Source organism: Neomonachus schauinslandi, unplaced genomic scaffold (assembly GCF_002201575.2).
Source record: "Neomonachus schauinslandi unplaced genomic scaffold, ASM220157v2 HiC_scaffold_777, whole genome shotgun sequence".
NCBI lineage: Eukaryota > Metazoa > Chordata > Mammalia > Carnivora > Phocidae > Neomonachus > Neomonachus schauinslandi.
The window spans coordinates 1,987-14,399 of record NW_025409467.1 but is presented as its reverse complement, the minus strand read 5'-3'; the positions used below and the strand labels follow the sequence as shown (position 1 = coordinate 14,399).

The 12,413-nt window shown below is 48.6% G+C and overlaps 1 protein-coding gene across 1 annotated transcript; it reads right to left on the bottom strand.

Annotated features, from left to right (window-relative positions):
* Nucleotides 1-6: 6 nt before the first annotated feature.
* Nucleotides 7-5,747, bottom strand: LOC123323766 (protein WWC3-like). The gene is made up of 2 exons (XM_044912247.1): nucleotides 5,643-5,747; nucleotides 7-272 (listed from the first exon to the last, which is right to left on the bottom strand). The coding sequence occupies exons 1-2, from the start codon at nucleotides 5,656-5,658 to the stop codon at nucleotides 31-33; spliced, it is 258 nt and encodes an 85-aa protein (XP_044768182.1). The 5' UTR covers nucleotides 5,659-5,747; the 3' UTR covers nucleotides 7-30.
* Between the last annotated feature and the right edge of the window lie 6,666 nt (nucleotides 5,748-12,413).

The window sequence follows — 12,413 nt, the reverse complement described above, 5'->3', positions numbered from 1 at the left end:
CTGCGGGTAACCTAGTGCAGAGGGGGCTTCTCAAGTCACGCACGTGAGCCCCGGAGGCGGTGACTCACAGCCGGTGTAGGAGCGGGTGTCGTCCTCACACATTCTGTGCAGCTGCTGGTACTCCTCCTGAGCCAGCTCGAACCGCTGCTGCTTAATCTGGTAGATTTCTTTCTTGGCATTGAGAGCCTCCTGGGCTACGATCAAATACTCCTTCAGCATCCGTTCCTGCTCTCGCCGCCACTGTTCTCTGGGATCCTCAATCTGGGTAAGCTCTGAAATGGAAAGGGTGAGAACGTAAGTGACTTAAGAGTAAAATCTTGGGCACCTGGGTGGCTCAGTTGGTTAAGCGACTGCCTTCGGCTCAGGTCATGATCCCGGAGTCCTGGGATCGAGTCCCGCATCGGGCTCCTGGCTCGTCGGAGAGCCTGCTTCTCCCTCTGACCCTATACCCTCTCATGCTGTTTCTCTCTCTCTCTCTCTCAAATAAATAAATAAATAAAATCTTAAAAAAAAAAAAAAGAGTAAAATCTTTAGGCCGACCAACAGTCATGCAGTCATGCAAATGGTCGATGTGAAAATTAACTGCCAGGATGCACATTATGGAAGCATCTACATAACAAAACTTCCTATAGCGCAGAACACCTTCTGTTCACATACCCACAGTTGAGACGAGAAGAAAACTCTACGGACGTGCAAAGGTTGGCTGGAGGGGGGCAGAAGACGATACCACACAATTTTTCACACCGTGAATAAACACTGGCGGAGATGAAACCAAATGAGCTCATCACCGTCAAACTAACGGCTATTTCCAACCTTCTTCTCGCAGACTTCTTTGGCTCGGGATGCCCCTCTGATCCAGCTTGCTCCCCTCCCCCTTGCCTTCACACCACACCTGCAGCCCTTCTGCGATGTTTATGACCTTCCTCACCTCCTCCCACCTATAAATTCTCCCCTTTTCCACTCCGGCTTCCTCACTCTACAAGGGAGGCTCATGCCTCCCTCTGGCTCCAGCCTCTCTCCTGGGCTCCCATTCTCCTTCCAACTGCCCCCTACACACATCTCCCCCTGGAAGGACCCAGAGTAATTCTAGGTCGTTCGTCCAAAGCAGAACTCATTCTCACACGGCGTCCTTTTACTACCGAAACCGGAAGCAAATAGTGACACCGCAAGCACATGCTTATCCTTCTGCCTCGCCTCTCGAAGTGAGCGGCATCATCTGGATCCACCCACTTAGCCAACCTGGGGTTCATCCCCAGAGAGTGCCTGCTCTTCTCCCTCACCCAGAATATTCCATGGGCCATCAAGAACTGGTGATTCCTGCCCCTAGATATAATAATGACTGGCGACACACCCTTCACTCCCTCTCCCCTGAGTTCGATCGGATCCTCATGACACCTCTCCAAAACCACGCAGGCTTCCTGCCTTATCCCACCAAAGGCCATGCTCAGTGCGCTCACCAAAGTCGCCTTCCTAACTCTGCTCGCAATTCTTTAGCACATGAGTATCTTCTATTAAAGCAATATCCTCCGCATGATGTCGGAGTCCCGAGACTAACTCACCAGCTTCATTTCTACCTTCTGTCCTTTCCCCAGGATGAATTTTTCCAAAGTGCTGCAGCTTCTGTCCTTTCTGCCCACCAGGAAACCCTACCACCTTCCAAGTCTCTTTCTGAAAGCAGCTCCTTTTTGAAGCCTCCTCGGCCCCTGCAAGCACATACGTCTCTGTGCCATGGGGAGGACTGCAGTTCTTGCCGCTGGGCGCCTAACTGCTTCCATGTTTCTGTTTCCCTCCTACTAAACTGCAAGCCCCTCAAAGGCAGGCACGCGGCCTCAGTCGGCGTTCTAGTCTCAGGAGCTTTCGGTCATCCGAAAGCCAGAAGCCATCGGCAACTGTTGAATGCAAGCTCACTGAATGCGGAACGGACGGGGCAGTCGGCTCTGCAGGCAGAGGACTACACTCTCAAAAGCTGATCCTGAGACTGAGGAGGCAGACTGAGCAAACGGGCTAGACACCCAGACTCGGAGAAGGCTCCCCTCCTTCACTGCGACAGATCTCCTAAGGGACATTTCAACACAATGTTGCCTCCATTAAGTAAAAAATGCAAAGCCGTGTCCCTGTTCCAAACTTTGAGACCCCGGGCTGTTGTGGCTGTTTTAACGATGACATATTGGTAAGTACATGCAAAAGTAAGGGAGAGCTCAGAGAAGTGCTGGCAAAATTCCCCCAATCCAAATTCTAAATAAATATGCAATACACCATATGTTAACTAACTAGAATTTAAATAAAAATTTGAAAAAATAGGGCGCCTGGGTGGCTCAGTTGGTTGAGCGACTGCCTTCGGCTCAGGTCATGATCCTGGAGTCCCTGGATCGAGTCCCGCATCGGGCTCCCTGCTCAGCGGGGAGTCTGCTTCTCCCTCTGACCCTCCCCCCTCTCATGTGCTCTCTCTCTCAAATAAATAAATAAAAAATCTTTAAAAAAAAAAATTTGAAAAAATAGAAAGCAAGCAAGCAAGCAAAATAACTCTTTTAAAATGTACCTGGGGAGCTCTCCTCTATTTGCTAGTTGAGATGCTACCTGACTCACAAATCGTTTCATAAAGCCAATTAGATCTTAATAAATAAATAAATAAATTTAATTAAGTGTGCTTGGCCAGGACTGTAACAACAGCCAAAAGGTGGAAACAGCCTTAATTCCAGCATCTGATGAGTGGATAAATAAAACGTGGCCTATCCGTACAATGGCAGGTTATTCTGCCGTAACAAGGAATGAAGTGCCGCTTCATGCTACAACACGGATGAACCTCACACACGTCATACTGAGTGTAAGAAGTCAGACACAAAAGGCCACATAGTGGATGATTCCATCTATATGAAATGTCCAGAAGAGGCAAATCCAGAGAGACAGAAAGGAGATTTCATGGTGGCCAGGGGCTGGGAGGCTGGAGGGGGAATGGGGAGTGACGGCTCATGGGTTCCACATTTGACTTTGGGGTGATGAAATGTTCTGGAACCAGACAGAGGTGGTGGCTGTACAACGCAGAACACACCAAATGTCCCCAAACTCTATACTTGAAAATGGTTAATTTTATGTTCTGTGGATTTCACCTCAAAATGGTTGAAAAAGTAAATGTCATGTCATGTTTACCTTACCACAGACACAGACACACACACACACACACACACACACACAAGTGCTTGCTAGGATGTTTCAAGGAAGTTCTCCGTTTAAACCGCCTTCCGCCAATATCCCCTACCCCCCTTCACAGTGCCACCCCAGGCCCCTACTGGAAAGCCCCTCCAGGCCTCAAAAGCTCACACCAGGAAATAAGAAACCAAATACAACAACAAAAATCAGGGTCCTGAGCTAGCCCGGAGTTCACATTCCGTGGGCCTGGGGCGGGGCAGAGTCACGGCTGTGTCCACAGCACTGAGGACCGCCGTGGCCCGCGGCCATGGCCCGCACTCTGCCCAGCACACCAGACGCTCTTGGGGGCCTCGAAGGCGGTCAACCCGGGTCCCTCTGGTTGACCTGCACGGTTCCAATTTAATATCTGACTCCTCAGGTTCCGTGCCTTTAAAGAGTTTTAGAGGTGTGCTATGAAGCCTTGGGTTCTCAGGAGAAAGTTTTCTGGAACGCAGTGTTTGGCCTCCATGTACATTTTATTACAACAATAATAACCTTTCCTGTTCCTGGGGAAAAAAAAAAAAAAAGTTGGGTTCTCTGATGTCTTCATCACCCGCAGTGCTGAGTCATCCCACTTATACTCAGTGGCTAGAAGAAAGTCCTTGGTGGCTACTCAGTTTTTGGGTTCATGGCCACGTCTAGAGTGTCATGAGGAATCCTTGAGGGTAGACACTGGGTCTCATTTCCCTGCATCCCCAGAGCCCAAAGAGTGGCCAGCACAGAGAGGCGCTCTCAAACATTCCCTGTGACAGCGAGCAGGTGAGCGAGAACGCCCACAGCAAAGAAGGGGGCACAGAGGGATGAGGATGTTGGGTTTACAAGAGAGGCGAGCCAGAACGGGTCCAGGACCTCAGTGGCAGGCAGACTTTCCAGAAAGGTTGGGTAAGGCAGATGCCTCTGCCATTCAGTAATACCACCTGGGCTCGGAGAGGCCAAAGACTGCTGATGAAGGCCCGGTGCACATGTGCCCAGGCCCATGGGGCAGCAGCCCTCACCTGCAGGGGCGTCCCTCACCTGCGGCGGCTGCCCACCAGCAGCCGGGAAGGGAGGCCCAGACAGCAAGACACCTCGAACACCGACCATCGTGAGGCACCAGGTCAGCTGGGGCTACAGGGAGGGCTGCCCTCCGGGAGCCTCACTAAGCGCCGCTCTCTGTCCGGTGGCTGGTGGATTTACCCAGAAGCCCTCCTGCCCCTTAGATAACTGCCTGGGAGCGCAGATGAGCCAGGGCAGTTCCTCTCCCCACTGCCCAGTCTTCGGGTAAGGGTTGCAATCAAGTGCAAGGCTGACCACCGCGTATCAGAAATTCCACTGCCCCAGGACTGAGAAAGGAAGTCTTGCCATTCAGGTTTCCGAATGCTGACTCGGGAGGCTGGCCAGGAGGCGCCAATGCGGCAATCGGCCCCAAAGACACCAACCTGGGTCGACCGCACTAAGGGGACGTGAGGAGCCATGGGACCGGAGTGAGCAAAGAGCTTCAGATCGCTCACGGGCTCGGCATCGTGGCCTCGGGCCCTCCCAGCCTCCCCCGCCCGCACTTAATGCACTGAAGGACAGAAAACCCGCCGAGGGGAAGCCACGCTTCATGTCCCCAGGAGTGAAGAATGATTAAATGACAGAAACACTGAGGGTAGCTAGAATGAAAATGGGAGAGAGTGCAAAAGTGGGAATCTGAGAGAGAAGTGGAGCCCCCCGCTGGGACCAGATGGAGGAAGGCTGATGAAGGGGCGGCAAGCCAGGAGTGAGGGGCAGAGACCAGCATGGAGCCTGTGAACCGGGGTGTGCCAACGTCGGCCCCACGGCCACTCGGGGCGCAGCGCGTTCTGCGGCGGGCTGTCCCGCGCAGCGCACGAAGTTCAGCAGCAGCCCTGGCCCCTGCCCACTCGATGCCCACTAGCTCCTCTCCCGGGCGCAACAACGGAAAATGCCTCCAGACGTTGCCAAGCGGTCCTGGGAAGCAAGATTAGCCCTGGTCGAGAGCCACGGCTCTACCCAATTCTTCCAAGAAAGCTGGTGTGCTTCAGGGACCCACTGTATTATTCGAGCTGTAGTCTTTACACAGTTTTCTCCCTTCACAAAGATCACAAAGGCTTGGTATATTGAAGCTGAAACTGAATGTGTAAGACAAAATGAAGTTAAGGTAATCACTTGGACATTTATTGTTCCAAGAACTTGTAAGCTCCACTTTGTAATAAACAACCTTCTCATTATGAAAGATATTTCTATTTCCACACTGCCTGGGAAATGTATTCCCTTTATTAGGCATTAAAACCGTCCATTAAACATATCCCGTGCAATCCTGGGCAACACACAAGCAAAGGAGCCACACAACGGCTTCGCTTTTTGAAGAACTCCACAAACGACAACCTCAGGTTACATTTATAAAATCCAGCTGAATGCTGCATTGGATAGTAACTCATTCACATATAGTAACTCAAATGTGGGCGTCTACTTACTATTTATGTGGTCCATGTAATAAATCCCAATCTGTTTATCGTATACAGTCTCCCATCCTAAAGGAAGTTCATCCCCAACACAATCGGCAAAGGTCAACGGCTTTGTTATCCTGCAAAATAAAATTAGGAAAGCAAATCTGAAAGGTCAATTTCGTTAAGTTTGCTGCATCGACTCTAGAATTAGGTCTTAATACAAAATTAGATATTATCTCATCTAATTGACTGCTTCTGCTCCAACTATTTAGTTGGGATATTAATTCACTGGCTTTGCCTGAATAATATGCAGCAACAATATCAGTACACTCGCAGTTAAAAGCATTCCTATGTCAAAGTGCAACTTTAAATAGCAGCGAAAATAGATATGGACGGTTACAAAACAGGTAAAACGAGCATCTTCTTCCTATGCTTAATGAGGTGATGACACTGGAACCTCCGCAATAGAACACCCATGTTTTGTTCTCATTCCCTTACAAATGCCCCCCCAAATGTTTCCGTACATGACAGCTTAAGTCTATCTAAAACGTACTGGTTAAGTTTCATCTACCAGAGGTCATCAGTCAAGGAGTTAAACATTACCCCCTGACCAAATGCAAAAAGCCCAGCAAGCCTGGCACCAATACAAGGAGATACCTCCTCCATACTGCCTGTGGTCCTTAGACAGTAAGAGTCGGAAATGGCAAAGGGTCCTTTTTGTTTTCTGGAGAAAAACAACAAAAGCACATTGTCTACAGACCTCTCTCTTTGAAGTAAATGTGACTAAGGAAACCCTGGCTTGACATAGATAGATAAAGGGTTTCTCCCAGATAAAGGGAGAACCACCCCCTCCCCCACATCCCATGATCACATTGATTGACAAGACAGCTGTTGTATAAAATAGGCCACGCCTTATAATTGTCTGAGTCTGGGCAGCTATCTCCTCGGCTGTCTCTATAAATGCACAGTGACTGGTATGCATGGGAATCCGATAACCTAAATTTCACTAACTCAGTCCTCCCACATCTTCTGTTCAAGTCCCTGGCCCCAGGAAAGTGAGATACCGCAACCACAGCCAAACCTCACAAGACCAGTATGAATTCTGAACATGTTATTTCCCCAAACTGGTTAGACAACCAGGCTCTGTCTCTCCCAGTAGCATTTAGAAACCGATAAACACCATCAGAGCGGCATAGATTGTAATTCGTCTTCATTTTACACATAGTTTTAAGATGTTAGAGTCGATATCAAAGCAGCAAAATAACAGAAGGTAAAATCCGCCACAGCCAGCCTGCCAAATACAATGCACTCAAAAGTGCACAACATCACAGGATGAGCCTTCGGCATGCCATCTGTCCCACCATCCCGCAACACCAACGTCCGCAGCGCGATTCCTCGGCAGGCCCCGAATGGCGTGATGGTGGCGCGTTCCAAGTCAAGCAAGCAACAGCAGGGTGTGGTGCGTGATTCCGTCCCGAAGGGGACCAAACCACAACAGAAACAATGCTACTTTAAGATAAATGGAGTCCTGAGCACATCTCTGCCATTCTAGATTCACATATAAGCTTAGAGAAAAATGCCCAAGCACTGGTGTGTTGTTTTTTGTTTTTGTTTTTTTCAGATTTTTTATTTATTTGACAGAGACACAGCGAGAGAGGGAACACAAGCAGGGGGAGTGGGAGAGGGAGAAGCAGGCTTCCCACGGAGCAGGGAGCCCGATGCGGGGCTCGATCCCAGGACCCTGGGACCATGACCTGAGCCGAAGGCAGACGCTTAACGACTAAGCCATCCAGGCGCCCCAGCACTGGTGCATTCTAAGCATGTTCACATCTATGATCTCATTTCATCAACAAATAGAGGTGGGAAACCTGACCTTACAGCACTACAGAGCCCAATTCACTTCATTAATTCAAAACTGCTATAAAACTAGGGGCTCCTGGGTGGCTCAGTCGTTAAGTGTCTGCCTTCGGCTCAGGTCATGATCCCAGGGTCCTGGGATCGAGCCCCGCATCGGGCTCCCTGCTCGCAGGAAGCCTGCTTCTCCCTCTCCCACTCCCCCTGCTTGTGTTCCCTTTCTAGCTGTCTCTCTCTCTCTGTCAAATAAATAAATAAAAATGTAAAAAAAAAAAAAAAAAAAAAGAACTGTCATAAAACTATTTTAAGTTCCTATTTTCATTTTTCGATCCAATAAACAATGCAGGTAATTGTAATAACACTTCCATACTTGTTCTAAAAATAAACCAAATGACACATCTACTGTCTCGGTGAATTTTATTGTGGCTTTATACAGAATCTGTATGCCTCGGATTCCACTTTCTTTCCAAACAAAGCATGGAGTTTGTACGGTCATCCACGGAATCAGTACTACAAAGCTAGCCGATGAGGAGGCACGCCTCTCACAGTCCAGCTCACGTCGGAAGCAAGGTCTCTGCACCCACAGAGAAGTTATCCAGTCCTCGCTGTTGGTCTCATCGATCCACAGGGCCCACACTTTGAGCCCATCTACTCACCTGACAGTAGTCCCAACAGGCTCAATGATGGAAGTTTTCCAACTCCCAAAAGACAGAAGTGGTAAGCTAGAAGGCAAAGACAGGGGTCCCTTGGGCAGGCAGAATGCAGCAAAGGGGCTATCTGACAGCAAGGAGAAGCACATAAACCCACTCCCTCGCTTCACCCATCACACTGTGAAACACGCACACCTGCGGCAGGACACCCATGACGGCCAGCTTCTGAGATAGCTCCCAATGCTTCCTGCCTCCTGCTGTTCATGGCCTCGTGTGCTCCCCTCCCCCACTGCATAGGGTGGAGCTGTGCGACCAACAGGATACTGTGGAAATGACAGTGTGTGGCCTCCAAGGTGGGAGTCATAAAAGACACTGTGCTTCCACCATGTTCTCTCAGACTGCCAGCTCTGGGGGAAACCAGCAGCCATGTTGTGAGCTCACTCAAGCAGCCCAATGAAGAGACCCAAATGGAGAAGAACCGGAGGCCTCCTGCCAACAGCCAGCACCAACTTGCCAGCCACATGAATAAACCACCTCAAGAGTGGATCCACCAGCCCCAGTCAAGCCTTCAGATGACTGCAGCCACAGGCAGCATCTTGACCACAACGCCTCATGAGACCCAAGCAAGGCCCACCCAGATAAACTTCTAAATTCCTGTGCGACAGAAATCCTGTGCTCGCTGTCATTTGAAGGCACTAGATTTCAGAGTTTAATTTGTGATGCAGCAATAGGTAACCAATAAATACTAAGCCCTCACATCCCTTCCCACTCTATCAGATACTGTAGTGGACATTTGTGGTGATGACCCAGGCTGTCCTCTACTAGGAGGCAGTGAAATGCAGAGAAAGTTTCTTCATCCTATTTAAGAACATTAAAATAAACATCTACACTGCTCTTCTGATTCATCCATCTATGAGAATGACACACCCTCCAGATTTTCAGACAGCTGCAACCTCATCGCATATAGACACATTTTGGCATGACTTTCAATAACAGCATTGAGAATGTCTAAATTTATTGTCCTAATTATCATTCCAGAATGTTTACGGGACAAAGACTTCATGGTTTTCTGTTGCACAGCACATGCCTCCATGAACATCTGAAACTGTACCAATACCAAAATGATGTTTTTTCCCCAAGAAAGGTGTTGGTGAGTAACATTACTTCAGTGATAAGTAAATCGCTTCAGATGAGTTCTTCAATTTTCTAATGTATTTGACCACATTGCTACAATGAGGAGAGCTGAGTAACTCTTGGTTTCCTTTTCATTGTCAGAAGGGCAAGGTCTGGGAGTCTGGAACAGTGGAGTTCTTTTGGTATTAGTTTTTCAGCAAGGACTGCTTTCTGGCCATTGTTGGCTAAAAAGCATGAGTCCTGCATGTCAGGCTGAGGCCGGAAGCCACCTAGGCGAGATCTCATCCGTGACCAGAGACAACCAGCACCCTCGGCATGGTGGAGGGCCTCCTCCTGGACAATCTTGTGACCCCTCATGCTGCTAGTGGTCATCCTTCCAACTGGGTGGAGACCCTGATGTCCAATGGCTCTTCCTCAAGAGCATGTGGTTCTTCTGCAAGTGCCCAGTGTCAAGGGCCAGGCAGGGCAAAACCCTGGGCCGGTGTTCCGAGTCCTCCCCAAGGCAAGGCCAAGGTTCTGTCTCCACTCACAGGTATGCCGGCCCAAGTTCGTAAGTTCTCATCTCTCCAGAAACTTAATGTTAGATTTTTCCAACTAACTCCTTCCCACAGTCGCCACACGCAGACTCGGGCATTTCTGTTTCCATTACAAAGGATTTAGGAACTACACCTACATAGGAGAAAAATGTCCATTCACACCACCACTCAAATACAACCATTATTCCTATTTTGGTGTGTTTTCCTCCATCTTTTTTCTGTGTTCTTTTGGTTTTTTTTTTTCTGACATGGTCATGATGGCACAGTATATACAATGTTTTATCCAGCCTTTTCCACTTAACTTTGTAACATGTATACTTACTAATTCATACCTTGAGTCTCTCCCAAAATTCCTGGAGATGGCCTAACATTATAGCCTAAATATTCTGCCTCCCTTGTTATAAATTCTCTGTAAACATCACCTGGAACAGTTGAATAGATTAAGCTCCTTGAGAACAATTATCACATCTCAACTGCCTTTGACCCCTAGGACGTGATCAAGGAATAAAGAGTTTGCATTTTGGGGCGCCTGGGTGGCTCAGTCGTTGAGCGCCTGCCTTCGGCTCAGGTCATGATCCCGGGGTCCTGGGATCGAGCCCCGCATCGGGCTCCCAGCTCCGCGGGAAGCCTACTTCTCCCTCTCCCACTCCCCCTGCTTGTGTTCCCTCTCTCGCTGTGTCTCTCTCTGTCAAATAAATAAAATCTTTTAAAAAAAAAATTAAAAAAATTAAAAAAAGAGTTTGCATTTTTACCAACAGTTTGCTAAGCACTCTCCTACTATTGACACCTACGTTATTTCCTAATTTCTGCTAATATAAATATTCATAAGCTCTGCTTTGGAAAACAGTGCAGCAATTTCTCAAAACAGTTAAACACTAGGGAGCCTGGGGGGCTCAGTCGGTGAAGCGTCTGCCTTCAGCTCAGGTCATGAGCCCAGGGTCCCGGGATGGAGCCGCTCATTGGGTTCCCTGCTCGGCGGGGAGTCTGCTTCTCCCTCTCCCTCTGCCTCCTGCTCATGCTCTGTCTCTCTCTCTCTCTTTCAAATAAATAAATAAAATCTTAAAAAAAAAAAACAAACACCACACAGTTAAACACCATATGACCCAATAATTCTACAACTAGGTGTATACCCAAGAGAAATGAAAACAAATGTCCACACAAATGAATGTCCATACTGGCATTACTCATAATCTATATTTATAATTATTTTCCTTGAAAGGGTTCAAGAAGTAAATTTTCAAGGTTGAAGGATATGAAGCTCTTTTCTCCGTATCTCAGATTCAACGCAGAACCCTCACAGTAAAGTATAAGGAACAGAAAATGAAATCACCTAAAACCCAGAAGCCCTGGAGTCATGTTTTCATTTGTTTTCCTTTCTTCTTTGTCCTACAGCTCATTTTTCCACAGCAAAAGTCATGCTACATACAATTTCATACGCTGATTTTTTTCATTTGCGTATTTCCCCGTGCCCTTCACCTCCTTGTCAGCACCACTTTCCATCACGCTGGCATCTTCCATCATTTGCAGTAAACCCTAATTCATTTACCAGGGACCTTGGGTCATCTCGTTAGGTATGTTCCAATTCTCTGCTCTTTATTGTGAAGAATGAACATGAGCTTACAGTAAGCACTTGATATAATTAAAAGTAATTAAAAGTAATTACTTTTTTCATTACCCTCTGGGGATATCTTCAATGCACTTGCTCGGGCGCTCAGAATAAACTGTATGGCACAATCGTGCTTTACTCTCAAGGAACACATTGGTAGGGAGTAGAGGGTAAGTTTAACAGCATTCTCAGAACGCGGGGGAGCGGGGGAACATGGTGAGCAATGAACTGAGAAGCTGGGTACCCGCTGTCCCCATGCTTCAAAGCGTGCGCTCGTAGTGGCCAGCTCTCTCCAGCCCCCTCACCCCGTCCCTCCGATCCTAGCAACCCCAGCCAGGAGAGGCGCTCTCAAGCCCCCTCAGAGATATTCCCACTGCAGAGTCTCCCCTTAACAAACGGCTCTCCTTGGCCACAGCAGAGGTAATGAATACGTTCTGCGGGCCAATCTTACCAGAGTTGGTCCACGAGAAGGGAGAGAATGATGGATGGCACCGACGCTGGCTTCTTCTTGTGCCCGTGTGCCTGTCACATCCTGCAGGGCTTCCAGCCCTGGACCATCTCAGTCAGTGCCGGCTCCAAGAGAGCCATTGATTGCCGCGAAACCCTGGATGAGTCATTCTGTTTCTCTCTGGGCCTCCGTTTCCCAATCTTCAAAATGGGGATGAGCGAGCAGACCTGCCAGGGTCGTGCTAGCCGGGCGTGGGCGTCACAGGGCAGAGCCAGCTGCGTCCACTCCCCTGCCCGCCTCCCCCTCAGTTCTCCAGTAGACCTGCTTCAGACTCTATTAGTTTCCTTTTGCTGCTGTAACAAATCGAGACAAACTTGGTGGCTTTAAACAACACAAATGTATTATCTTCCAGTCCTGGAGATCACGAGTGCCGCTGGGTTTCACAGAACTAAAACCAAAGTGTCAGGCAGGCTGCATCCCCTCTGGATGTTCTAGGGAGGAAATGTGTTCTCTTGGCTTTTCTAGCTTCCTCCATCTTCGAAGTTAGCCACGGCCAGTCGAGTCTTTCTC